The 27,970-nt window shown below is 41.9% G+C and overlaps 2 protein-coding genes across 7 annotated transcripts in view; one reads left to right on the forward strand and one right to left on the reverse strand.

Annotated features, from left to right (window-relative positions):
* Positions 1-26,652, forward strand: part of col22a1 (collagen, type XXII, alpha 1) — an 89,407-nt gene extending 62,755 nt beyond the window's left edge. For all 5 annotated transcript variants that reach the window (XM_085148870.1, XM_085148873.1, XM_085148874.1 and 2 more), the window contains 26 exons: positions 1,369-1,413; positions 1,930-2,007; positions 2,265-2,300; positions 2,380-2,433; positions 2,601-2,645; positions 3,997-4,023; positions 4,095-4,208; positions 4,515-4,568; positions 4,725-4,778; positions 4,881-4,934; positions 5,026-5,079; positions 5,247-5,300; positions 5,449-5,502; positions 5,598-5,651; positions 5,740-5,784; positions 7,320-7,373; positions 11,105-11,158; positions 11,339-11,392; positions 15,195-15,266; positions 15,376-15,411; positions 15,492-15,536; positions 17,543-17,722; positions 17,830-17,896; positions 17,998-18,180; positions 23,225-23,302; positions 23,385-26,652. In XM_085148870.1, coding sequence (XP_085004996.1) covers positions 1,369-1,413; positions 1,930-2,007; positions 2,265-2,300; positions 2,380-2,433; positions 2,601-2,645; positions 3,997-4,023; positions 4,095-4,208; positions 4,515-4,568; positions 4,725-4,778; positions 4,881-4,934; positions 5,026-5,079; positions 5,247-5,300; positions 5,449-5,502; positions 5,598-5,651; positions 5,740-5,784; positions 7,320-7,373; positions 11,105-11,158; positions 11,339-11,392; positions 15,195-15,266; positions 15,376-15,411; positions 15,492-15,536; positions 17,543-17,722; positions 17,830-17,896; positions 17,998-18,180; positions 23,225-23,302; positions 23,385-23,578 — 1,839 coding nt within the window. In that variant the 3' untranslated portion in view covers positions 23,579-26,652. The remainder of the gene's footprint in view (positions 1-1,368; positions 1,414-1,929; positions 2,008-2,264; positions 2,301-2,379; positions 2,434-2,600; positions 2,646-3,996; positions 4,024-4,094; positions 4,209-4,514; positions 4,569-4,724; positions 4,779-4,880; positions 4,935-5,025; positions 5,080-5,246; positions 5,301-5,448; positions 5,503-5,597; positions 5,652-5,739; positions 5,785-7,319; positions 7,374-11,104; positions 11,159-11,338; positions 11,393-15,194; positions 15,267-15,375; positions 15,412-15,491; positions 15,537-17,542; positions 17,723-17,829; positions 17,897-17,997; positions 18,181-23,224; positions 23,303-23,384) is intronic.
* Positions 26,653-27,195: 543 nt separating this feature from the next.
* col9a1c (collagen, type IX, alpha 1c) overlaps positions 27,196-27,970 on the reverse strand; it is a 35,685-nt gene continuing 34,910 nt past the window's right edge. For both annotated transcript variants that reach the window (XM_085148883.1, XM_085148884.1), the window contains one exon: positions 27,196-27,922. In XM_085148883.1, the coding sequence (XP_085005009.1) occupies positions 27,720-27,922 (203 nt within the window). In that variant the 3' untranslated portion in view covers positions 27,196-27,719. The remainder of the gene's footprint in view (positions 27,923-27,970) is intronic.

Genomic DNA, 27,970 nt, shown 5'->3' on the forward strand with positions numbered 1-27,970 from the left:
ATGCCGGTTGTGGAAAACATAGGATTGCACCGTCTTCTCAGCTTACTCGAGCTGCGATATGAAATTTCCAGCCGCCCACACATCAGGGAGATAATGGTGTCAAAACTTTCTAAAGAGGTAAAGACAAGCAGTGTGTGCGATGTCAGTCCTTGGTTTAACGGCACAGTGGACTGATGATCCAGGGCAGATGGAGAGTTCGTTTGTCAATGCCAAATACTTTCGTTATTTTGTTTGTTTGTTTATAATATGGACACTCTGCAATAATTTAAAAGTTTATTTTATTCTCAAACCTAATTTGTATTTATTTTATTCCAAACAGAAGTGTTTATTTATTATTCTGAAAGCTCGAGACAGTGCCAATAGTTCAGTGATATTTTGTTAAATTACAATGTGGAGAAGTGCTTATTTTTCACTTGAAATTTATTTGTGGTCATTTTTATTAAGATATTATTTATTATCGGCAGAGAATAAAATAAAACCTGTCTTCCAATTCATTGCATTTGTGTGTGTGTGGTAGAAGTATCGGTTTTTGTACTCGGTATCGGCAAGTACTCAGATCCAAGTATTGGTATCGTATCGGTTTGAAAAAATTGGTATCGTTGCATCCCTAACGTTGGAGTCTGCGAAGGCTGGCTCACTTTTGCAGCCAACCTCAAGTGGCCTTTAGAAGAACTGCAGTTTTAAGGAATTTTGAATAGAATTTATTCATTTTTCCTATTTGTTATTCCTAAGCAGCTTACCTTCAGCTGCTTTAAAGTTTGGAAGAATTATCCTGGTAAACACTGACAGACCATATTATTTTCTCTTTTTATTTGACTATTATTTGACACTTTGCAAATCTTATGAAGTCTATCTGCATTTTAACAACAGAAATGTATGTTTATCGAGGTTAGGATTACCTCTCCCGTGTGACTGTGTCTCAGAACAGTCTTTTGTATTTGCACATGTGTTCTGCTGGTAAACATCTCCTTGCCTGTTGAACCGCAGCGTAATATGAGCACTTGTATGAGGCAGAAAACAAGCCTGAGTTGGCACATTTTGTGCTGGAGCTCAACATGTGTCTTCATCATTTTTCACCGTGATCCAAACATGTGGCCGTCCTGCTGACGGGGCAGAGCAAACAGGAAGGACATTGTTAAGACATATAACATTAAACAGCAGAGGGGCACAACGGATTTGCCTCACAGCAGTTTTCACTCCCCTTTTTTTTCTTTTTACTTCTTTTACAGCTGCCAGGTGCGGCCCTGAGGCCTCAATACAGTTACGTGCATGAAGAATAGGAGCTCTTTGTGGACCATAAATGATTTATTCAAAGATGTTTAATTGCAGTATTTTGGTTAATAACCAATTTTATTTGTGGTGTTACAGGGAGACCCGGGGCCACAGGGAATCCAAGGACCCCCAGGGCTGAAGGTAATGTCATTTCAGAAGTTTGTAAGAGTTTTCTAGGTCTCCTCAGCTGCTGCGGTTTATCATGCACAGGTGCTCTTTTGTTGATGTGGAAAAACTTTTTTTTTTTTTAGTTGTTGTTGCCCGAATGGGGAAAAAAACAATTCATCTTTGTAGAAAGCAGCAAAAGCAATTCCCGTGTCCACTGCTCTGTGACCGTCGCTCTGATTATGACTGCCTCTTTGTTGTGAAGAGCTTGATGTGAAAGTTTCAGCATGCGTGAGGCTGGGAAGGGGCATTTGGTGGATTTATGGTGTCAAACTGCTCACCCTCATCACCAAGACGTTTTCTCTTCTGACTACAGAAATGTCAGCCTTAGATTGTATTTGTTTTATTCATTTTTTTCCCCATCACTCAGAAAAAAACTGAGTTGTATTTCTGGGTTCGGCAATCATTGCTGAATGCAGTGCGCCAGAACCTTAGCTAAACATACTGGCAGCTGGAGGGTGAAATAAATTGAGCTTTTTCTTTTCGTCCCAGGGTCAACCAGGGTCAAGAGGAGAACCTGGGTTACCAGGGGACAGGGGTCCTGCAGGAGAAGGCAAAGTAGGACAAACGGTACGTACACCACGCCACAGTGATCCTTTTGAACCTCAGATCACTGGTAACCCATCTAAGTTAGCGACAGAGTGTTGTTAATGCCCATCGTATTTTTGTTTAATTTCTTTTATCTGCTTGGAAGCGCCAAAGGTAAACTCTAATGCCAAAATATGCAACACTTTACTGGAAATGTAACATCTCATCGTCTAGATCCTGAAGATTTACAATGTTGCTTTAACGTTAGCCACAAATTTCACCATGACTCTTGTTTACAGGGACCTCCAGGACAAACTGGACCATCTGGACCTGTGGTGAATATTTACTGAAGCATTTTTTAAATAACTCCATGCTAATATTGTATCATCTTTAACATGCATTTCTGGGTTTAAGGGCTTGAGGGGTCCACCAGGTGTCGCTGGTCCTCAAGGCCCAGCAGGTCACAATGTAAGTCCAACACTGAAATATTTACTCATAAATAAGTTCATTTATGCTTCACTTGTCTTGACTTGTGTAACTCTCTGCAGTGAACCACAGTTTTGGTGGATGCTGATGCATGCCTGTGATCTTCAGCTGATAGAAAATGTAATGTGTGGCTTTTTCTCCAAATGTAGGGTCTGCCAGGAAGGCCAGGAGAAAAGGGCTCAGCAGGAGAGCCTGTAAGTACACACAGCTAGAGAACAACAGGCTACATCAGAGCTTCTGTTTCTCCAGCTGTTTGCTTCAGTGCATGCATTAAATATAAAGCGGGATATGAGAACACTTTGTCCTGTCACTATCACTAGGATCATGTGAGTTATCAGAGCAATTTTTACCAAATTGTTTGGACTTGTTGGTCGCAGCAGGTTCTAAAAAGACCTAAGCTTAGCAGCTAAATATGTGTCTCAGACTTTAACAGGAAACAAAATAGACATAAAATGAGAGCAATGTTGGAGAGAGACTAAATTAATACTCAGATTGCTGTTTGAGCATGCTCGGGAGTTTGGGAAACTACATGCAGTGTCCTTTGGGCTTTTCTATGGGGGTTTCACAGTAAGTACAAAGCATCAGGCCTGTTGCTCGTCGGTCTAAAACCTTGGTTTGCATCCAGCTCTTGTTTGATGGCCACACGCTGACTGCAGTGACTGATTGTGGGGCGATCGTGGCTCAAGAGTTGGGAGTTTGCCTTGTAATCGGAAGGTTGCCGGTTCGAGCCCCGGCTTGGACAGTCTCGTCGTTGTGTCCTTGGGCAAGACACTTCACCCGTTGCCTACTGGTGGTGGTCAGAGGGCCCGGTGGCGCCAGTGTCCGGCAGCCTCGCCTTTGTCAGTGCGCCCCAGGGTGGCTGTGGCTACAATGTAGCTTGCCATCACCAATGTGTGCGTGAATGGGTGGATGACTGGATATGTAAAGCGCTTTGGGGTCCTTAGGGACTAGTAAAGCGCTATATAAATACAGGCCATTTACCATTGTGGTGGTGTCAGCGAGCTTCCTCTGAAGGTTTTTTAGGTGTAGCTGTACAGCAAGGATGAGGTCATTGAGGAGGGGCTCAGAGTAGTTTGGGTGGTTTGGGCATCTTATGTGTCCTCTCTGCCTTGACGTCACCTCAGTATCTTACCAGAAGACCTGGAGGCCATGACTGCCACCCCCACGACCTGGACCCAAATAAATGGCCGGAAACAGATGCACGGCTGAATGGATGCTGCTTTGTGTTTGCTGAATGATTAGTTGCTAACATGTTCATCCTACCAACTTTATAAGGCTATATTTTATTCTTGTTAAAGATTAAAGTCAACCTTAGAGTCTCAGCTTCTGGCTGCAGCTCGGGGAAATGGGAATAAAACTCTGGAATCTAGTTTTAAAGTTGAGGTTGGAAATCTTGAGAGTCCACTAGAACGCAGCATTCATTTTGGAGCAAGATGTTTATATTCTATATATATGTGATACTTTTTTTGGACACATTTTTGGCTTGTGCACAGAACCCTTGATGTTACTTTGTTTCCATTAACTCATTTATTTTCTGTGTCCCAGGGAAAAGCCCCAGACTTTGACCCAAAGGTAAGAAGCTATTATTTGATTTGATTTGATATGTGGATCAATTGATGACAGCGTGTCTGTGCCATCTTTAGGAGTTTTGCTCAGACTGCCCTGCAGGACCACCGGGACCACCTGGACTCCCAGGAATCCCAGGAGATAAAGGACAACAGGGACCTCCTGGGAAAAATGGAGAAGATGGATACCAAGTGGGTCAAAGTTATTAACATGTCATAATTAAAGTGAATGACCTCACTTCACTTCTCTTGCCTAAAGTCTATTATAATGTAACAGCACGTATTTAAGCACATTTTATAAAGTGTGTGTTTGCTGCCCTGTGTGAGTCATGAGGTCTGAGCCTCGCCATCCGTCACAGCAGGTGACGGATGGCGAGGCTCTGTCTGCATCATTAGCTCGGCCTCCTCTGGGGGGTAGCGGTGAACGATTAGCAACCAGCGACGGTGCTCGCCACCGTTGGCTCGGACAGAGACTGATGGTCTGCTGTGTCACTGCAGGGCCCGCCAGGACTAGCCGGACCTCCAGGGGCCCCCGGAGCCGATGGAGGAAAGGCATGTGTGCTCACTTACTGCTAAACTTATTAGCTGCTTCCATCAGTTTTGTTTTGTTTTTTTACATCATTCAGATGTTAGGGAGATAGTTTGAACTTTATTTTCTCAAGCCTAAAGTTTTTCCAACCAAATGCTTTTCTCTTTTTGTCACCACAGGGTGTAAAAGGTGATCGAGGACCTGCTGGAAACCCCGGAGACAAAGGGGACAAGGTGTGTTTTTCCACTGTGACATTTCCAACCTTCCTCTCGCTGTGTTTGAAGAAACATCCAAAGTCTTCAGCTCGATTTTAATGAGCATTATCTGTTTAATAGGGTCACCCGGGGCCTCCTGGTCATCCAGGTCCTCCTGGATTAATGGGTACACCTGTAAGTCGATGTTTCAGCCTTGTTTACAACATTGTCAGAATACGTGAAAAGTGAATATTGACCTCCACTGACATCGTCTCTTCCTCTTCAGGGTAACGATGGGTTGCCTGGGCCTGCGGGCCCCCCAGGACCCCCTGGAGAAAAGGTCAGTTAGCACCCTGTGTACTTTCCGCTCAGAGAACCCATTACCCATGTGTCATTATTGTACAACCCGCTTCCCTCTAGCGTGTAGGTCACCGTGCTGTGCCGTAATAATGGCTATTAATCATTTCTTTTTTGTTGGTGACCCGTTTTTGTGTTTGTTTTCACCAGGGCAAAGAGGGTCTCAAAGGAATCCAGGGACCACCAGGGCTTCCTGGCTTGATAGTAAGAAAAATCATGAGAACGTAAAGCATCATGAATATGCAGTTCCTGCTGGATGCTGCGATTATTTTAGGCAGCAATATAAAACCATAAGTGGGCCTTTGGGTCTTTGACGCTGCAGACCCTAAATAATTGTTTTCCTTTGTCACAGGGGCAGCCTGGCAAAATGGGAAAAGATGGCAGACCAGGTGAACCAGGAGAACCTGTAAGTTGATGGAAATGACCCACAGAGCATAAAAAGTTTGAACACTAACTGGAAGATATTGTCTGTATTTATTTATACACATTGTTTCCTTTCAGGGCAAACAAGGTGAAACTGGACCCCCAGGAAACTCAGGGCTCAGGGGACTCCCTGTAAGTAGCCAGCAGTAGATCTGATAGAAGAACCTGGTGATATGCAAATTGCTGTGACTGATTCGCTGCACCTTCTCTTTCTAACCAGGGCTTTAAAGGCCACAGAGGAGAACCTGGAGCTCCAGGAACTAAGGTTGGTTTGCTTTTAATGTATTTGAGCAGAGAGGTGCGCTGTTAAACAAGAATAATATGTTAGAGACATTACAGGAGAAAGAGGAGGAGTTATAGGTCAGTGTTAATGAATGATCAGGTACAAAGACTGAAATCATAATGATTAAAAAGCAGCCAATGACCAAAGGACAACTTCAAAATACCAGTTTAAAGACATCTGGCTTTTGAGAGCAACACATAGAGACATGATGGGTAACTTCTGAAGACATTTTTCATTTTCTCTATAGCTGTTTATTATCTTTTCCACTTAACTGAATAACTAACACATGAAACGTAAGGAAGTTGATAACCACTGTTGCAATACTGTCGCCTACTGAGGTTTTAAGGTTTCTTTCAGCCAGTTACCACAAAGAAACTCTGGCTATCTTGAGCTTGCCTGGTAGCCTAACCCTCAGTTGAACTAAAACATAGCTATTTTTCCTTTTTCATGCAGTATCAGACTCCTAAAGCAAAGTAAAATAACCCACCGCATTACAGACTTTATCAACTATTGTAATGCCACGACTAAAGAATACAAATACTGAGAGATTCCAGCAACAAGAAGGGACACAGTTTCTCCTTTTACTTCACAAGGCCGCGCATAAACAGCTGACCTTAAAAATGCAAGCTAAAACCATTTTGAGATTCTGGCAGTGCAAAAAAGCAGAAAATCTGCACCAGTGCAGTTTTATTTATGTTTTGTGACAGCATTTTTTTTCCTGAAGAGGTGTGCGGTTTCCCAGACAACGTGATGGGTCCTGAAACAACTACCCAAAATAATCTTGGTGTCTGTGCAGACTTGCTGCATTCATGTTACCCTCAAGAAAAACCAAGTAAAAACATGCAAATATAATCAGTGATGGTGCGACAAAGGACAACAAATGTAGCCGCGAGTGTCGTCGTTGGTGGCTTTGAAAAGTGCCGCAGCGTCACTTTCTCAACTGCTCACAAATGCATGCAGTGTGAAACTGGCGAGGAGTGTTACCTAGTCTCCGACTCAACAGCCTTACTCACAGCAGGGGTGCAGGGTATAGCACACAGCCACGTTCGCTGTTTAGCTTGCCGCACTGCGCCGTCACCTCATATCTGACACCAGCCCTGAGGTTCACTTTTTTTTTTTAAACACCTGTTTTAATAGAGACTCATTGCACCTGCTGTGACCAATAGCATGGCTCATTACAGACAAGTCTGAGTGAGTCACAGCGAGGCAGGCAGCCTGCTTGCCCTGCAGCCACTCTGCAGACAGCTTATTAGAAGAATTGTTGCCGTAGACACGAGACTTACCCTTCATTGTCACTTCCATGTAAATTAAACTCAATCTTAAAATTAAAAGTAGATTTTACAAGTGCAGAATGTCTCAGCGTAGTCTGGAAGCATCATATAGATCCTTACAGGAAGCTCTCTGGTCTGCAGTGTTGTGTTATTCTTGTAAGCAGCAAAGGTTACATTATGAGTCATCGTAACGTAACCTTCATATTCTCTCTTTGTTTAGTTGATGTTTTTTGTTATGTGGCACAGGGAGAAGATGGAAAGCCGGGATCACCTGGACGTGACGGTAAAGCTGGGAAAGAGGTACGTGGTGGGTTTTATCAAACTTCGCTTCCTTCCTTTCTACTTTAAGTGCTTAATACATTTATTAGAGAACTACTCAGGCTAAGGTTTATCACACAGCTGCCCTAAACTAACAGTAGTGGGAATTAGCAACCAGTATGTGCAGGTTTGTAACTTTAACATTATCGTTTATGAGTTTTCTAGGGATTTTCAAATGTACTGTTTTACCAAAAAAAACCCACAAAATATTATTATTATTTGACAAAACTGCCAATAATTTGCCAATTAATTTACTTGCATTCCTAATCTGAACATTTTTTTAGTGAATGAATGTTATGCTTGATTAATTTCTGAGTGCTGACTCAAACTCGGGTGTGAAGATGTAAATTCAGTTACTCTCCTAATAAATAAATGTCACACAGCTGTGTGGCAGGTCGTGTGGGACACAGTTGCAGAAATCAGAGACAAAGAATAAACTAAAAGACAGTTTTATTGCCGTCCTAAATAGGGCTGTGCGATATGACCAAAATCTCATATCCCAATATAAGAATTCCATCGTCCGATAACGATATAAATCACAAAAATTTAACATTTTCTGTAAATTCTGTGAATCAGCTGCTCGACTTGCGGGAAGTGTTTCCAGCTGCGTCGTGTACCTGGAGTCGAGTGTTTTAACAGATGCATGAAACGATACATTTTTAGACATAAGTTGTAACAGCCGCCGTTTTCTTTGAGTATTTATTACACGGCGTGCTGCGGGGAAAAGCCTGTTCTAACGTTTGAGTCTAAGGTTTATTTTTTAGCACCTGGTACTCTGCATACTCGTGATTAAGTGATTAAGTTTATTTTGAAAAGTCTCAACAGGATCTTGAGCTTTATTGTGAAAGGTTTATGTGGAACATAAACAAGTGGACACATGATGTTACCGTCGTTGTTGCTAACGACAACGCATAAAAACAGGTGCTTGTCCATCTGTAGTGTGGTTATATTAAATATAAGAGAAAGAGATACCTTTAAGAAATTATTATAGCCACTACAGTGACCATCAAAACGATGAAAGAATATTGCCGTAAACAGTTTATTTTGCGACACCACAAAACAAACGATAGCGTAAAATGAAACGATAGACGTTTTTATATTGTCATCTGATATATATCGTTATATCGAACAGCCCTAGTCCTAAAGCTCAATAATTCACAAACTCAAACAAAGAAGAAGCTGCGAAAACGTGGAACTCGAGGAAGACGCTGCGAGAGGAGAGGATGTGACAAAGGGTAGTGGAGGACAGAGACAGTAAATACACAGGAAGGTAATTAAGCTGAACAAGAACAAATCAGGAATAACAAGACAGGGGAAGCAAAACTGAACACAACACACAAGCATCAAAATGAAAACAGTGATTCCAGAAAAATCAAAACCCAGATTTCTTCTTGTTTTTATGACGCTCTAATTCAGTTATTAAGCATTTATTAAGGGGCACCACAAGGAAAAATGCAGCTTTTATTATCTTCAGTTTTCAGCCCTTATGGCGCACTGAGGAACAGACAATACCTTTAAAGGAAAGAAATGTACACATGAAAAAACCCCAAATAAACCCTGATAATGCCTCGACTTGCTCTCTGATATCCCCCCTGCTGTAAACATTTGTCACCCCCTTCGAAATCCTCCAGCACGTTCTGTCTCAGTCGCTGAGCTCTTGACCGTGATCATTAATGTTGTCTGGAAGCAGATGTATTGATTGAGGGAATGCAGATAATAAAAAGTTTCTTCCTGGCACACCATCACCGGCATCTTTAATCATGTCTTTTATAACGACTGCGGCCAAGTCGTGGCAGTGCCGTTTTTATCTTTTGACACTGTGTGGGAGTCGTTTTGGGTTTTTTTTCTTTTTTTTTCTCTCTTCGTCAAAGTGAAAACTCGCACATACACTCAGAAACTGCAGGATTGTTAAGCCCCCATTTTTCTTGTGGCACAATGTGCAGTAGCACTTCACAAAAACCTCTTTCACCAAGCTGATCCTCTGGCTGTGAGGCAATGAGGCAGAATGTTCTCACAGCTCACGGCTCCTGAAGTAAGAATATATTTTTCACCTACAACAACAAGAATTCCCATTTAACAGCCTCCTACAGGAGAGGCTGCGATCCAGTAAGGCAATGCTACGTAAGGAGATCAAATTAGCCCTTTGCATGTTTCTTTCACTATTGAGCAACACAGTCAACTGAGCGCAGCTCACAAATGAATGACCTGATGCTACACGTGATGCTACTTGAATCTGGAAAGCATGCTCCAGTGTAAGAACTGGTGTTTACACCTGCGGTTCTTTGGCTACAACGTGTGGTTTTTCCCATCAAACGCAGGCTCTGCAGGCGGATGCTAAAAGAGGCTGAGGAAGCTTTTTCTAAATGAATTCTGAGCTTGTTTTATTATAAACCGCTCTGCATAAATCAGAGGCCTGTAACGGCCGACTTGTCCAACAGGCAAGAAAACAGCAACAATATTTCTGTGAGCAGTAGATACTGTGGTATCCACACTGTATTTCAGAATCTGATTACTCTCCACTCTCTGCTCAGATGCAGGCAAATGCTGCACAAAGTAATTTTACAAAGCTTCGTAGTGTATTGACCCGTACTGCTAAAGCAACACAAGAGTTTCTCAAAGTCAGTCACCTGATCTCAACCCAACAAAGCACGTTTTTCAGTTACTGAAGACCAAACTGAAGGCAAAAGACCCACAAATAGGCAACAACTGAATGTGGCTGTAGTAAAGTCCTGGCAGAGCATCTCAAAAAACGAAATCCAGCGTTTGGTGATGACCGTGTGTTAATAGAGGAGGCAGTGACACCTTATAGAATGGACCTAAATCTCTGGCACTGTTCACCTTTGATTACTCGCGCTGATATCAACTGCTTTAGCCACGTTGGGGACCAATCAGAGCTTTTTTTAAATAAATAAATAAATAAATGGTATAAACAGCTGTAAATTACTGCATAAAAATCTGCATCCTCTGCACACGGTCATAAACAATCAGAGGAGCCTATTCAGCGACAGGCTGCTTCTCCCAAAGTCAAAAACCAACAGACTTAAAAACTCCTTTGTCCCACACACCATCAAACTTTTTAACTCCTCACTGGAGGGGAGAGGGAGGAGAAACAGGGGGACAAGGGAGGGCGGGAACAACTGAGCTGTAGGTGCTTTTCTACACTGTGCAATATTTGCAATATTTGTTTTTTGTTTTTGTTTTGTCTTTTTTTTTCTTATATTCGACTGTGCAATAAGCACTGTGCAATATACTCACTCAAATGAGCAATCCTATTTACCCATATTGTATATTCTGTATCTATATATGTGTATATGTGTATATATGGTGTATTTATGCTTATATCCTTACTCTCATTCCCCTTAATGTATCTGTAACATGCAACTTCTTTCGGTGCTTTGCTACTGGAAACTGAATTTCCCGGAGGAACCCACCCGAGGGATTAAAGTTTAATCTAATCTAATCTAATCTAAATTGTAAATGTTCAACAGCTGAAGAAAATAAAATACATACAGTATATAATACGAGCAATAAAAGAAATAAGTATCTTCATCTTTCCGTACACGTTTACTGTAGTGATGAAAGATGCCGCTCACTCCAGAAAGGAGGGTTTTGCACTGATGCTAATATTTAGCATCTGGCCATTTTAGCCTGAAGATGCGATAAAATTCATTCAACCAGTTTGAATGCAGGGTACTAATATTGTCTTCTTACAGGGTCTACGGGGACCTCCAGGGCTAGAAGGACTTTTAGGCCCAAGAGGAGAGCCGGTGAGTCATTTTCAGTCACTGGCATGTCTGTCTGATGCAGAGAAGAGACAGCACGGTGTCACGCTGACAGATAAGGACATAAAGTGGCACTCAAGCTGTTTCTCTCACTGCCCTTCCTCATCAGTTTTTTTTCCATTGTATCTTTTTTTCTTCTTCTTGTTTTTTTAACTTGTATCCCAGGGCAAGCCGGGTGAACCGGGACCGTCAGGAAAATCAGGTCTCCCCGGAACACCGGTGAGTTTCCTCTTCCTGTTCTGCAAAATCTTTGCATTCAGTTTTACAGTTTTTTCACCTTTGATGTAAGAAGCACGTATCCCTAATTTAACTCTGTGACAAGCACCCAGAGAATGAATGAGCTGAAGCAGTATTTTCAGTGATAGCAGAACAGGCAGTTCCTGTACATGAAACTGAAGGCAAGAGGAGACTTTTTGAAGAAATGAGCCGTCAGATTTTGATGGAACATTGGAGAAAATGTTGCTCTGACTGGGGAGGGAGCATCACTTTCCCCTGAGTGAGGAAGGGAGTTGGCCGGGTTGCTGCTAGTTGGAGAAAAAAAAAACCCTCACAGCCAAGTGAATCAGGTGATCGTCATTTTCTAGAAGACTCATCTAGTAATTGTGTTTTGACGCGCACCCACGGAGACACGCCTAAGCTGAGTCTCTGGTGACAAAAGGTCTGAATTGTCTGATGAGGCAGAATGCAACCAAGGTTATTGGAAGGTTTTGCACAGAGTGCCTGATATCAGAGGAAAAACAACTCTGGCTTACAAGGTTTCCTTCAGGGATGATTTTACAGTGAAAAGGATTTGGAGAAAAGGCAGCAGTGAGAAAGCTATCGGTTAAAGAATTGGTTCACATTTACATTTTGAGTCTGTCAGGAAACAATATTCAAATGAGCACTTGAACGCTAAACAGGTTTCATTTGCTGTAATTATCCGTCCTGTTCAAACTGGCCATTAAATGATCCCTTTCTAAACTGCTTTGAACATAATTGACTGTAATCAGAATCTACATTCAGAGTTCACTTGAAGCAGTTGTGAGGGTTAAGCATCTTACCAAGTGGATATCAGAGTTAAATGAATTCCCTTTGCATATTTTCCTGAACTGTGTTTCCAGGCTCAGCAGCAGCAGAGACTCAGTCTAAGCTCGTCACAGAGTAGCTAAGTAACCTTTATTAGTTGTTTAAGCTTAAAACTTTCACTCTGATTAATCTTAAAAGTAGAGACAGTGTCCGTCATTCCAACCATGTGCAGTGGGGCAGTACACAGTAAAATGAGATGACATTCCTACACGACCATGGTGCTACATATGACATATAACAGACAACCAACACAGGACTGCATAAAGTGCAATGTGCAAAAAACAACAACAACAAAAAACAAAGGCAGTGCAACACTACACGATGTGGACCCAAGACAGTGCAATAGAAATGTGCAAAAAGAAACTTGGTGTATGAAGGTGTGTGTGTATGAGATTGTGCAGCTAAGTGCTCAGTAGTGACAGTTTGGAGCTGGTTCTGTGAAAGGGAGACCCTTCAGCTTTCAGGCCTGTCCTCTGTGGAACGTGCTCCCAGTTTGGGAGCTGGTTTCACGGAAGAAGGGTCTGAAAGCTGAGGGCTCTCCATCCCATTCTGCTCTTAAATTCTCTAGGAACCAGAAGTAACGCAGGAGTCTGAGAGCGAAGTGCTCTATTAGGGTGATATGGCACTATGAGGTCTTAAAGATAAGATGGAGCCTGATTATTCAGGGCCTCGTAAGTGAGGAGAAATTTTTAATTTTAATTTATCAGGGAGCCAAAGAAGAGAAGCCAGTATGGGAGAAACATGCTCTCTCTTTCTAGGATGATCTGATATCGTCGTGTTGGTGTTGTTCCCAGATCATCATGAAAATGTTGTTCCAGGTTCAACATTGCAAGTGACCAATCACATTATTGTGACGTTATTCTTTTGCGCACCAACCCATTCGTGCATTTATGAAATTCCAATGTTGCAAGGACAATATCAATTCTGCTTAGCGTTTATTAAAGGGTTAGGGTTAGGGTCAGGGTTAGGGTCCGTTAATCGGTTGACAAAGGCGGTTTCTCGCAGCTTAAGTAGTTTTTTGTTTTACGCCGGTTTTTCCCGAAGTCGCAAAAGTATGACATCACAACATTCTGATTGGTCACTTGCAATGTTGATCCTGGAACAACCTTTAGTATGATGATCTGGGAACAACACCAACACGAGGATATCAGATCGTGCCTCTTTCTAGTCCCTGTCAGCACTCTTGCTGCAGCATTTTGCATCAACTGAAGGCTTATCAGAGAGCTCTTAGGGTAAGCTGATAATAATGAATTACAATATTCCATCTTAGAAGTAATGAATACATGAACTAGTTTTCCAGCATCACTCAGACAGGATGTTTCTAATTTTAGAGACGTTGCACAAATGGAAGAAAGCAGTCCTGCATATATGTTTGATATGTGCATCGAAGGACATATCCTGGCAAAAATGACCCCAAGATTCCTGACTTGTTGTGTTACTGGAGATAGATGTAGCCATCATGATGTCCCCCATTAGTTTCTTGATGATAGTTTTATTGCCATAATATGAACAATACTTCTTGCTTTGTAAAAGAAGCCTTGTATGTAGAATTGGTCCCAGCATCTGTCCTTGTTGCTACAGTAACACTAGGAAGAGCAGATGTTGGAGACTGCACTACAACCAAAGTTAATGCAACAGATGTGGTTACTTAGAAGATGGGGACCAGTCTGCAACAACTCACAGTTAGTTGCTGTGACCATTATTGTTAGTAAATCTTCACTAATCTGTCTGTGAGTGATTGCAGTCAATCCGAGTCAAAGCAAACCTCCGTGTGCCAAACCTATTCAAACTTCTTGTGACTGAAAGTGATTACGTAGAGGTTCAATGTGCAATGTGTTCCCAAAAGCGAAACCCAGCCACCAAATTTATGCACAAACACTAGCAAGCTAGTGTTAGGCAATAACCTCTGTTAACCTCTGTGCACTGAACCTCTGAACCTTATAGGCTGCAGACACACAGAGCCACTAATAGTCTGTGCAAAACACAATGAAAGTTCCTCAAAAGGCACCAACTACACTAAGATATTTTAGAGTTCATTGAGTCAAATTAGCTGAAGTGAAGCCCAATGAAGCCCAAAATGCTGTATCATTAGTATGATAAATAAACCTTTATTTGAGAGTAAATAAATCCTGAAGCAAACTGTTTATTGTAAAGCAGTGTCACATTATTGGAAATGTCACAGCTAAACGTAGAGTTGGTAACGTCAGAGTATTGAGGAAGAGGCTGAAATATGCAGAGTGTTTGTTTAGTGATTCGTGCTGAAATCAAATCAGTTTATGTGGCGTATCATGTGCAACGAGAATGTTAATAAGCTGTGGGAAGGAATAACAGGACCTGTGCACCGACCTGTGGGCTGAAGGATGGTATCTTTGGAGGTGGACTAAATGTTGCTAACTGGAGGGCAGACGATATGCAGGAAGTTATCAGAGGAGTCGATGATATCAGTCAGCAGAGGAAGAAGATCAACAGGAGCAGCCCGGGGGAGGGAAGAGGGCAGCAACCAGAATGCAGAAAGGTTACAGAGGGAGATGGAGAGTGATTTCAGTGGATGGCGAAGGAGATGTTCAGAGGAAGGGTCAGATATCGACCAAAATGGTATCAGATGTCAGATTTACCACGCAAAGAAAAGGAAGGGGTGCAGTGAGTGGAGAGGAGCAGAGGTGATAGAGAAGCACATCAAAGATTTAAAATATAGCATTTTTTTTAAAGAAAGTGTCGATAAAATGGGCATTAATACGTTTCTCCACTCTGTGGATGCTTTAACCAGTTTGTCTTTGAACCCACGCGCTGGTTAGAAAATATGAATTTTAATGTTTTCAAGCCACAATATTTATGAAAATTTCATCCAGAGCTCTGCTGCATGCTGAGCAGGAAATGCAGCTAAATCTGCAGTAATGATGCAACCCTGCTCATCTACAGTGTGCCATGTGACAAACATGTCTCTGCTGTCCTACAGGGTCTCAGGGGAGACAAGGGCGAGCCGGGCAATCCAGGATTACCAGGCTTCAGTGGACCTAAAGGCCCCTCGGTGACTGCAAGATTATTTATTTATATATTCATGTTTTGATGTAAAGATTAATCGCAGCTCGCAAATACAAGCAGCTGTGGGTAATAATAGCTTTTATTTTGATTTCCAGGGTCCATCCGGTCCAGTTGGCCCAGAAGGAAAACAGGTAAGACTTTCCGAAAGAGAACTGATGACGTATCATCTTTATATCCACACTAACATTTACTTGTCTGTGGTATTTTGTAGGGTGTGCCGGGCAGAGCTGGTGATCGCGGTATCAAAGGAGAGAAGGTGAGCAGCGCTAGGAGTGTAAACCAAATCAATTTTGCTGACCACTTTCGACATACACACTTACACATTATAGCAGCGTGTGACAATTACTGATGTGCCACAGGATTTTGAGTCAACCAGACAAAAATGCTAGAAATGAATTTATACGTTTCCCCCCAAAATCCTTTAAAGAAACTTAAAATAAAGAAATGAGGGGGAAACTAATGACTTTATTGTGCTGAGCACACTATAATCACATGGAAAACATGTCGGTGTGGGCCCAGTGTGTGGGTGTGTATGAACTGTGGGGCTGTAAATGCAGGGCAAACCCACACTGCCCACACGTGGACCATAGCATTTTTGCCTTTTTATGTCCACATTGTCGGCTTGCTGATAAACAGCCCCTATTGGCTCACTTGTTGGCTAACCCATACAGACCCTGCTGACATTTTACTCCACCACAGTTTTCTATGGGCAGTCTACAGTGAGGTTGCCCATAGAAAAGCCATACAGGGCTCTGTAAGGGCAAATTTGCTATGGGCTCTATGTGGGCGCATCAACATCTCTCAGCTGTCACTGATGCTAACATGGTGCCACACTTTAAAACAAATCTGACACAGACAGCAAGAACATTGGAGTGTGTTAAAGTGTGCGATAAGAGGATGGTGGCGTGGTGTCTGCACTATTTTATTAAAAAAATGCAGGTGTCATGATTTATTTATTTATTTAGGACAGTGCATGCTAATGAACATAAATGTAAAAATGGCATAAATGGCTAATTTCCATCTGTTGTCCTTAAACATAAAAAAATAGACAATAATTCATAAAAATTCATCATTCGTTCATAATAAAAACTCCATCACCAAACTTACACATACACACCATTCTGTTCCCAAATAAAACATTAAAACTATACAACTCATACATGATCACACACTTGATTTGTCCATAACCAGTTTTTAACCTTTGCCTTAAACAAATTGAATGTAGAGCATTCTCTAATGGGCTGAGGAAGACTGTTCCACAGATGGCCACCCTGGACAGAAAGGACGTTCTGCCCAAATGCTGTCCGTCTGTGGGGTATAAACAAGTCTCCTCAGATTGTAGCTCGAGTGGTCCTGTCTGAGCTTTCTTTATGCCTAATGAACTGCTTTAGTGGTGGTGGAGCAAGGGAGTGTAAGACTTTATATATTAAACACACTCTTTTAAGTTTCACTAAGTTATTGAAGTTCAGTAATTTATGTTTTTTTAACACATGACAGTGGTGGTGGGAAGTCGTTTTTTTGTCAAGTAGTTTTAAACTTCTTTTATAAATGTTTTCAATAGTTTTAAGTGTTGTTGGACAAGCAAGTGACCAGGACGTCAAACAATAGTCCATATGAGAGATGATCATTGAGTAAAAATAAGTTTTTGCAACATTCATATTTAAATTATTACGTATATGATTAAAATTTCGATTATTAAATTTAAGTATCTGGGACACTTTATTTATGTGACTCTTGAAGGATAATGTTGGGTCTAGAATGACCCCAAGATATTTAAATTCTGGAGCTAATTCAAGCTCTACTCCATCCAGGAATATGTTTGACTGCTTCAAGTTTAAGGGGCGTAGGTCTATATGCTGTTAGATCAAAACCACCAATAACGTGTGAAATGGCATTTGAGCTCTTATGTGTGGATATGAATAGAAGTGTGTTTTATTATTTTGTCCTGCTTTTGATGTGCCTTGGACACAAAGATTGATTCAGTTTGTAACAGAAGATCGTTCTCAGTGAAGTGAGTGGTCAGAATCTAAAAGTAACAGCTACACTAAAAACAGCACTGATCGTGTGAGGAAGTGATCTTAACGGAGAGATCAGACAAATCTGAATTAGTTTTGGGTATTTTTGTTTTTTTAAATATGCACAGTTCATTTATAATGTCAACCATCTTAAAAACACTAACTTTTGCCCAGCTGCCTTGCTGGTTACTTTGGGATCATGTTCTTCGAGGCTAAACATTTACAAACATAGTGACATCTGTTCCAGGGAGATTCAGGTACAAAGGGAGATAAAGGGCAGTCAGGAGAGCCAGGTATGCCGGGAAACCCTGGTCCCCCTGGCAGGAAGGGTCACACGGGGATGATGGGTATGTCAGGACCACAAGGAGAAATCGGAGCCCCAGGGCCACAAGGACCTTCAGGAAACCCTGGCCTTCCAGGGCCCAGGGTGAGTCATAAACCCAGCTGAAATAGACTCTGAAACAATATCGGCCCTACAGCAGTATGCACAGCACCATCAGATGAGAATTTTCATTAGCATCTCTGCTTCTCCAGGGAGAGTCAGTTTCACTGGAACAGATGAGGCGGCTCATCCAGGAGGAGCTGGCAAAACAGCTGGATGGTGAGGCGTTCTTCTGGTACCCTTTGAGATATTTGTTCATTTGGGTTCAATGAGAATAACCTTGTTAGATATATTACGCTAACCTTTCTTTCTGCTTCCAGCCAAATTAGCTTATCTCGTGGCTCAGATGCAGCCAGCACATGTGAAAAGCACAGCGGGCCGCCCCGGACCTCCGGGCCCTCCGGGTAAAGATGGCAGCTCTGGACGCCCTGGGCCCCCTGGAGAACCTGGGATGCCCGGACAGAATGGAGGAGAAGGACCCAGGGGACCCATGGGCCCTAAGGGTAGGACAAGATTCAGAGAAATGTTTTTTGGTTTGGTTTGCTGCTCTTGGTTTGCTTATGATTGTCGGATCATTGTTGTTTAGTTGTTTCCAAAACAAACACCCAAAATAAACCCAAAAGTATTGTGGTTCTCAACATTGTGATAAATTTCATAACGTCTTTAAAGTTAGCGACAGCCATACTTTTAAATTTCTAATTAAAGCGCTTCTATAATAATGAATTAGCATAAAAATTTGCATTTTAGCATATTAGCATTCCAAACACTGACTAAATTACTCTAAATGACGACACTAGCATGTTTTAGTATTTCCTGCCTGACTTATCAAGCCACACACAAAATGTGTATCAACCAGCGACTTTATATAAAAGATGGACACCTACTAGCATAGTGGCTGGCCATCTTGCGTTTCCTCTCAGTTTCTATTACAGTTTGTGCATACTATATCTTAACACATTTTAATCATATCAAAACAACAAATCAGGAATACAAAAATGTGGCCAATATTTTGTGATATTTGACATTTTTATCCCCAAACGAACTCAAACACTGGAGTTTATCGAGTGAGCATAGGCTGTTAGATCGCTGTTTACATCTCAATCCCAGGTTTGGAGTTTCCACAACTATTTACCTTGGAGGAGTCTGTCAAACCTTGTGAAATATGAGTCGATGAGTCAGTGAAGCTCACTTCTGTCCGATGACATGATGCTGAGGTGAGCTCTTGCTGTTTTTGCTGCTGCTAGCACGAGTTACTGACGCTTTCTTTGAAGTGGATCTACAGTTGACAAACGCTTGGTGAATAAGCTCACATATGGTGTAAAAGTGTGAGTTAGCTGGCATAATGTTAGCTTATAACCAGATTAGCATCAGTCTCGGACATTGTCTCCTTCCCCATGCATGAAGCTGTTGGAGAACTGGTGCTCGTTCAGTGACACACTGCTGCATCGTGGGTGCACAAAGGAGCATTGCTGCAGGTCCTTCCTCCCAGCAGCTGTTAGACTTTTTAACCATCACTGCTCCCAACAAAAGCAATACGATGTTTATATTCTAGTTGTTTATATCACTGCTGCTATTTGCACATTTTTTCTATTTTCACTTTTTAATCATTTTTAAAAACTTAATAACTGAAAAGTTTTTGTCTCCAATGAGGGACAATAAAGGATATTTCTATTCTATCTGTCGTATCCTGGCAGGTGTTTAACCAGCTGGTGAGGTAGATGAAGAGGAGGTGGAGATATATAGTTTAAAACAGTTATTAGTAATATCTAGGTATTTAGAATGTCAGATAATAATTCTTTTGAGGTACACAGAGTTAGACCTGCTGTAACGTGGGTTGTATTCAGTGGTTGAGAGGAGGCTGCAGTCAAAAACTCCCGATGACACTGGTACTAGGAATTCCACAGTGCTTGTCCTTTAATAAACACACTCTTCACCAACCATACAAGGCCCGGTTGAACGGCTGCAGTCTTGTCATACACGAAGCGAGCAGTGTTCATACAACCCGTAATGTTACTTTGAGTTAGGGAGGTAAAGATATGAGGTCCATCTCAGGCTACGTCCACATGTATTTTTGAAAACGCAGATTTTTCTAAGCGTTTGCACCTTTCGTCCACACGTAAACGGCGTTTTTGGTCACTGAAAACAGAGATTTTTAAAAACTCCGGCCAGGGTGGATATTTTTGAAAACTCCGTTTTTGCATTTACGTGTGGACGAGAAGAACGGAGAAAACGCAGCGTCAAAGGTGTGCGCCTTTTTTGCTGTCACACTGTGCGCCACGTTATTGTTTTGGTGAAATGAATTTCTACAATACTGTTACTGTTAATTGTTCTCTCTGCAGTGTTTAAATGCTTACATATACACACACAGTTACTGTCCCTCCACACATACGACTCGGTTCTGCTTCTATGCCCCATCCTTGTTTACCATTTCCCACCGAGGCTTCTAGACTTCTGATTGGCCAGCATTTCTACACGGTTAGGAATATAGCGCCACCTGCTGCTTTGGCATGTTCCTAGCAGCGTTTTCCTTCATTTCTGCGTTTACGTGTGGACGGGATTATTTTTTAAAACGAAAACGGAAAATCTCCGTTTTCAAAAATACCCGTGTACGTGTGGACGTAGCCTCAGTCTATACGTCCATGTGCAAGCATGAATTCAAAATCCTGCTCCTCACATACAAGGTCTTAAATAATCAGGCCCCATCTTATCTTAATGACCTTGTAGTACCATATCACCCTATTAGAGCACTTCGCTCTCGCTCTGCAGGCCTACTTGTTGTTCCTAGAGTATTTAAAAGTAGAATGGGAGGGAGAGCCTTCAGTTTTCAGGCCCCTCTTCTGTGGAACCAGCTTCCAGTTTGGATTCGGGAGACAGACACTATCTCTACTTTTAAGATTAGGCTTAAAACTTTCCTTTTTGCTAAAGCATATAGTTAGGGCTGGACCAGGTGACCCTGAATCCTCCCTTAGTTATGCTGCAATAGATGTAGGCTGCCGGGGGATTCCCATGATGCATTGAGTTTTTCCTTTCCAGTCACCTTTCTCGCTCTCTATGTATTAACAGACCTCTCTGTGTTGAATCATATCTGTTATTAACCTCTGTCTCTCTTCCACAGCATGTCTTTATCCTGTCTTCCTTCTCTCACCCCAACCGGTCGCAGCAGATGGCCGCCCCTCCCTGAGCCTGGTTCTGCCGGAGGTTTCTTCCTGTTAAAAGGGAGTTTTTCCTTCCCACTGTCGCCAAAGTGCTTGCTCATAGGGGGTCATATGATTGTTGGGCTTTTCTCTGTATCTATGAAGCGCCTTGAGGCGACATTTGTTGTGATTTGGCGCTATATAAATAAAATTGAATTGAATTGAATTGAATTGTTTCTCCCACACCGTGCAGAGGGCAGTGACACATATTAGTGACATCATTAAACATTAACTTGGGTTGTCTTAAAAAGACACAGTTACACTGTTTCTCCATTCTTCTCTGTAGAGCTTCTTTCAGTGTGTCAGAGGAGAAAGAAGTCAAACTCCTGCATGGGGCTAAACTACGAGAAGATAACAGAACAAATGGGAATGAAATAAAAACTTAAAGTGAGAAATGGATGGATTATGTGGTGTGGGATTTTTAAAAAAAATCCTCTTTTGTGCTTGTTAAGTCACTGATGAGGTCCAGAGAGATTTCATGTCAGAGACTGAGAGAGAGTGGAACAGTGGTGGTTGAGTTGAGACTTTGTCCTGTCTGTGTTTGTGCGCCTCACACCAGCTGCTCCTTTAAACTTTCATCTTAGGGCTCCCTGAGACAAAAGTTATGCATGCCGTCTTCACAGCAGCTGTTTCAACATGACATTATCAGGTAACCACAGGTGTAACGCGAATTCTGACCATGTTCCTTTTACACAAGCGTCCCTGTGGCTTTCATAGTGGCCTTCTTTCCTGCCTGTGACGGCGTAAACAGGACATAGTTAATCCGATCAATTCTGCCTGCGTTCACCCTGCTGTGACATGTCAAAATGTCTCCTGAGAAAGAGAAAGAAGAAAGAAGCTGACGGGTTTGTAGACGCTAAATGCCTGAATCACTGCGTGCATTCTGTTTAAAATTAATGGTAAACAAGCCCGAGTGGATTTTTTTTTTTATCTACTGAGGTCATTGAAGTCATTCCATAGCCGATGCAGTTCTGTCATAAACTAGCAGACTGGCTGTAATATAGAGTCAGTATGCTGTTTAATCCTGTGGGAGCTGATCAGCTTTTTTTGTTCTTCAAAGCAGCTTTTGGTTTAGTTGTCAAACCAACATATCCATAAATTTAAACCTGGGAGTCCTGTACGATGAAGTGAGTTCAGCATGCCCAGCGTATCGTTCCGTTAGCTGATTCCCAATTACAATCAGGAAAAAGGTCGCACGAAACTGGTGATCAACCTCTAACACAGCAGCAAAATCATCTGACCAATCATGAATATGGAAAGTGTGCTGGAAACAGAGTATCTGATGTTTACAAAGTAAGATAAACCTGTAATATTAGGTGGAAAAAGAGTTAAATACACATTACAGACTTAAAAGTAACACAGCTGCTGCAGACAAAGCAGTGGTGAGAGTGTAGGAGGAAAAGAGCTGGAGTAGTTTAGATTTAAAAGCACCATATGAATCTGTGAGGGCCTTAAATGTTTTGGACAGTAAGACTGGAGAAGAGCTACTGTATTAATAAAGTTCAGCTTATTTGAAGCCAGGAAGGAAAGTTGGCAAAATGCATGTTTCATTAAACTAAAGGTAAATGTGCATAAGACAGCTGTGGTGGGATTTCAGTCTGAGAGCGAAGAAGAAATAGCAGAAGAGAATTCAAACACAGGTTTAGACTTTGTCTATATGTGACTAGGCAGAAAGCCGTGGTCACATTAAAAATTTATATTCTCTTTTGGAAAATAAGTCAATTCAGTTTTATTTATACAGCACCAAATCACAACAACAGTCGTCTCAAGGTGCAGAGAGAAACCCCTCAATCATGTCAGAATCAGAGTCAGAATATGACCCCACTGAGCAAGCACTTTGGCGACAGTGGGAAGGAAAAACTCCCTTTAAACAGGAAAAAAACCTCCAGCAGAACCAGGCTCAGGGAGGGGCGGCCATCTGCTGCCACCGGTTGGAGGTGTTTATGATCTTGTTTAATGAAGTTATTTAGTCTGTGCAATGTCTGGAAACTGTGATAAATGTCTGTTCTAGTTTGTCGTCCTTAAATGTTTCCAGTCGTAACTTGAAGAGTTTTAGTGGTTTATTCTGACAGGAGTCCCCTCCTCTTTGATTTGCTTCATTTTCACCCCTTTGATGATGCAGGCATAATGAGGACATGATGTTCACTGCATCACCCTACCTACTTCACACAGCAGCAGCCTCTGACCATATTTCACACTGGTTTAGACATCTAACGGCTGAAACTGAAAAAATATATGTAAATGTATGAGAATCTGTGATGAATTGAGCTGCTTAATGCAGGAGAGAACCACATCCTCGCCTTAAAACTGATAAACGTTGTTCATTTTGTTTCTGTTCCTGTGTGTGTGTCAGGTGAGAAAGGAACAACGGGAGAGAAGGGAGACCCCGGGATTGGTGAAAGAGGAGAGAAAGGTCCTGTTGGACCCATAGGTAAGGATTTTACATACTCTGACTCTTAGAAGAGGTGGTCCAGTTCTAATAAGTTTCCTTAATGCTCTACTTCCGGTTCCAGGCCCAGCAGGTATGCCTGGTTACGGCAAAGACGGAAGCCCAGGACAAGCCGGAGCCCAAGGAGAGCCAGGAAACCCCGGCCCCCACGGTCAGCCTGGACCTCCGGGCCCTGCTGGCCAGTGCGACCCAACCCAGTGTGCCTACTATGCCAGCCTGGCACAACGGCCCCACAACAAAAATGTGAAGGGAACTTAAAGAAGAAGAGCGAAGCAGAGTCGGGAGACCAGCTGTATTTATGAACTTAATCAAGAATCAAGAACTTTTTTTTTTTTGTTAACCTCAGTACAGACGGCTGAAGCCACAGGTGCTGCCGGTCAGGTTCTATGTTTTGATTTTGGTACGACGCTCGGGATGGATGGGGATTAAGCAACGTGGGAGTTTCTTTCTGATCTATTATGGGATAAAGAGGGCAGCTAGTTTTTTCCCTCACTTGCATGCTTCCTGTAAATATATAGGAAGATAACATGGATGGCACGGCCCCGAACATCAGGAGTAAAGATCCTGCTATTCGATATTATATCATTTCATCAGTAATCATCTCAGTCGGGCGCTTCGCTGCTTGCCTCACACCGTTCTGCATCAGCCACCCGTCACAAGTTAGCATCAGGCAGCACGTGTCATTCACTGCTCACTAAGTCAGTGACTGACACAGTCGCAGTAATTACTCGGTGTCACTTTTCCGGTCATTGATTGGGAGAAAACGGTGGCAGACGGTGAGATGCAAACAGCAGCAGTGGGTTTTGTGTCGGAGGAGCTTCAATCGGTTCGAGTGATGAATCATTTGCATTTCATCCACAGCAGCATGTATGTTGTTATATCGCATTTGTTTTTGGTGACACAGGGATGCAAAAACAAACGGAAAAATAAAATGCCTTTTAGAGAAATGCGCCTTTAAAATAGTGCAGTTTGTTTGGTTCATTTAGACAGGTAGGAAACAAGATTTTATTCTGGGAATAAACTGAAGGCGGCAGGAATGACCTCTTTGTCACAACCCACAAATTAGCATCTCTGCAATGTCATTTCATGCTTTGGTGAGATTCGAAGGATTTCATTCCAGAAGTCTTGTTTGTATTTGTGCATGTGACATTTAAGGGTGGATATCTAGGTTTTTTTTGTATTTTTGTAAGGACTTCATTTAAGTTTGCTCTTTTGACCATGAATATATGCCACGTAATGATTTGTTCCAGAAGATGAGACAGCAAACAGTGTCGCTGTTAGATTTGTGCTTTCATGTTTAATGAAGCGGCTCCGGTCACTCTCTCTGAGCTACACGTAGACCTGAACAGCAAACAGCTTTGAGGAGGTGGTGTAATTGCAGCCATTGTTCACCTTTCTTGAAAAGCGGCCTATTTCACTCCGCTTTCCCTAAACCTGTCACTTCCTCTCTGTCTCGGTGATGCTTATTAAGTGCCTGACACACTGCTGTTCTTATTTGTACCCTGAAACCTGAAACTGGAGAGCCGATCTCTTGCATCTTGATGATCGGACTGTTGTGGTAACAGTTTGAACAATCCCTTTGTCTTATGTCCCTCACGGACCAATTAGAGTTCCTCCCAACCTCAGACACCTTGGTTATCTAGAACCAATTAAAAATAATGTTCATTTTAAAAGGACAAAGAAACTCCTTCAAATAAAGACGCATCTGAATGTGAGCTTGACAGATCTTACAGTATGATCTAATGGCTGATTATACTTTGTCATTATCTCTGTCTCAGGTTACGTAACACAAGATCATCTATGACGAGAGTGAAGACAGAGCTTTGACAGCACTTAGGTTTGTGTGGTGAAGCTGACAGGAGTTTTCAGCTTGACCAATATTTCTGAGGCTGTTCTAGAGGCCGTTTTCATAAACAGTTGAGTTAAAGTTAGTCTGTCAGTTTTGGAAAATGGAAATACATCATTGTCATATTGCAAATAGAAAAATGTTTACTCCACAAGCAATCAAATATAGCTTCGCAAAATGTATTACTGCCAGAGGGGCGTTCCTAGCCTTGAAAGCTAGCAAGCAGCCAGTGTAGCTAGCCACAGAGAGAGCACGTGTTAGACAAAGCTTCCGGTCTTTGTGGGGAAAACTTGCACGTTCTTGAAAACTACCTTGCAGATGATTGGATGAACCATCTAGCACAGGCCTGTAGATGCAAACTGTAGATTATAGCCATGGTGATGCCAAGTTTGCAAAGCCTTTGTATCACTTTTAGAAATATAGCAGTGTCTTCTCAGTAACAGGGTAGGTGATTCCTTAAGGCGCGCTCTGCTTTATCTTGGTTTCATTCTATAATGCAAATTACAATATATATGTCATGTGTGCAGAAGGCTGTAAACTAGAGATTGAGACGGCACACTGATTATCAACATCTTAAAGGAGGTCATGAAGTGAGCAGTAAGGTCATTTTCTCATAGACTTTCCTTACAACTGGACCTTTTTGCAGCCATATGCTGACAAAGAATCCATGTATAAGACACTTCCACACTGGCTTCACTTTCAGATGTGGAAGCAATGTTCATTTTGATTAGTGCAGCTACAAGCACAGAGTTTAAACCCTGGCATGATTGTGGATCCTCCAATCCAGAAGTCTGACATGTTACCGTAGCTGTTGCATATGTCTGCAACATTAAACTAATTAACAATGACTTATTTTGTTCATGGTTCTGGCAGGATTAGATATTCAGCTAGCTTGAATTTAGCTTGCATTAATACCCCAAAATGAGTCATTCAAAACTGTAGGCTAAATAGCTAACTTAGAAATGCTAAGCTAACCCTCTTCCTTATTTTTGTCTCAGCTTTTACTCCACCAGTGCCTTCAGAGCAGCTCTTATAGTTAAGAGCTTCGGTACATGACAGCAATTTGACACAATTCAAAAACATGCATTTTGTGTAGAATCAACATGGCTCTATGTGACCTGCAATTTCTACCATTTCCAAATGTTCCCCATCCCATATTTGCCACTGAACGATTTGTAAATTGCAACAAACCACCTGTCTGGTGGTTTTGTAAATGGTTACATCAGCAGATGTTGCATCAGGGTTGGTGAGGGAGAGTATTTGTAATGCATAGAGGCTGTAACTTATACTGTTATACTGCTAAATTAATCAGGATTTGATCAAATAGAATCATGTTGTAATGAATTAACTGCATTTTATTAACCCTTTCCCAAATTTCCCTGATAAATTGGTGCTAAGATATTTTAAAGTAGTAGCATATTGTAAGTATTCGAACCACACCTGTACTGTACTGTATAATAAAGACTGGAACAGATTAATTTTATAACTCGGACTTTTGCCTCGTCATTTGAAAAGCCAGTACTCGTGCTCTTTTACGTAATGCTGAAATACAAGCAGACCCATTGTGTTTCATTGGATGTACATCTCTTTACAATGAAAATGTTTATGTTATTTATTCAAGAGCTCCAGCCCTGCTCTGCCACTAATGCATGATAATCAATTCCAAGACGGAGACATCCATCATGTTTTATGTCTAAACCTGATTATAGAAATCATGCTGCACTCTTCTCCTATACCAAGCTTCATGAACCTTGAGCATCCATTCACTTACAGTACACATCTATAAACACGATAACATCTGTTAGATGAAAGGGATGTCCTTGGACTGGCTCCTATGCAGACTCCTTCCGAACCGCTTACATAAAAGTCATATTTGATCTGTGAGTATGTTTGTGTTGTGCAGACAGAGGTGAGGATGGTGTTGACTTTCCTTTGTAACCAGGCAACTGTGAAATGCCTTGCTGAATCAACATTATATCCATAATAACCCAGGGACCTATTTTTTGTCTGGACAAAAAAGGCTGTGGAATTTCATGATGGCACACTTTCAAAACACAACACTTTATTGCAGCATTTGAACAAGATCATCGATTTGACAAAATGAGGGGAACAAATGTATGATCCTAAATTAAATAGCAGGTTGAAGATATCAGCTCATGTCTGACGTTAGTATCAGGATTTTGGGTTTTTTTTGTAAAACCTAGCTTCACTATAAGATTGGCTCATGATCGCTTCAATATGGGTCACATAATAGACTTTAATATTAGCTAAAAGAGCAGAATTGATATTGAATGACTGTGGTGGGTGACTTGTGTGCCCTGGACCTGCCATCAGTCAGAAGTTGCTCCGGGATCAGTAACAGCGGTTTTTGAATGTTGGGTTAGTTAACATCTGTCCAGTAATCTCCAATTGTGCCTCACTTCTGTTTCCCTGTGCGTCTCTTCGTTCCGTGGTTCAGATGGAGACTTCCAAAGATCACCGTGCTTTGACAAGTCCTGAAATGTGGTCACTGGCAGGATGACATTTGGAGTGTTTCAGTGAGCTTGGGGTGTGTCATGGGTTTTTGTAGCCAATGGATTTCTTCCCACCAACCATATAAAGTGGAGGATGTCTGCCTATACAGGTTGATGGGTCACAAAAGCCAGGAGATCCTGGGAGCCCCCTTGGACCAATAGGTCCAGGGATACCAGGACTACCTGTCTGACCACGCTCTCCGTTTCTACCATCATTTCCAATGCCGGGGGCGCCGCGTGCACCTGAGGAAACAAAAACATGTTAAGTATTATGTCAACTTAAAATGAAAA

Source organism: Neolamprologus multifasciatus, chromosome 22, assembly GCF_963576455.1.
Source record: "Neolamprologus multifasciatus chromosome 22, fNeoMul1.2, whole genome shotgun sequence".
NCBI classification, from domain to species: Eukaryota; Metazoa; Chordata; class Actinopteri; order Cichliformes; family Cichlidae; genus Neolamprologus; species Neolamprologus multifasciatus.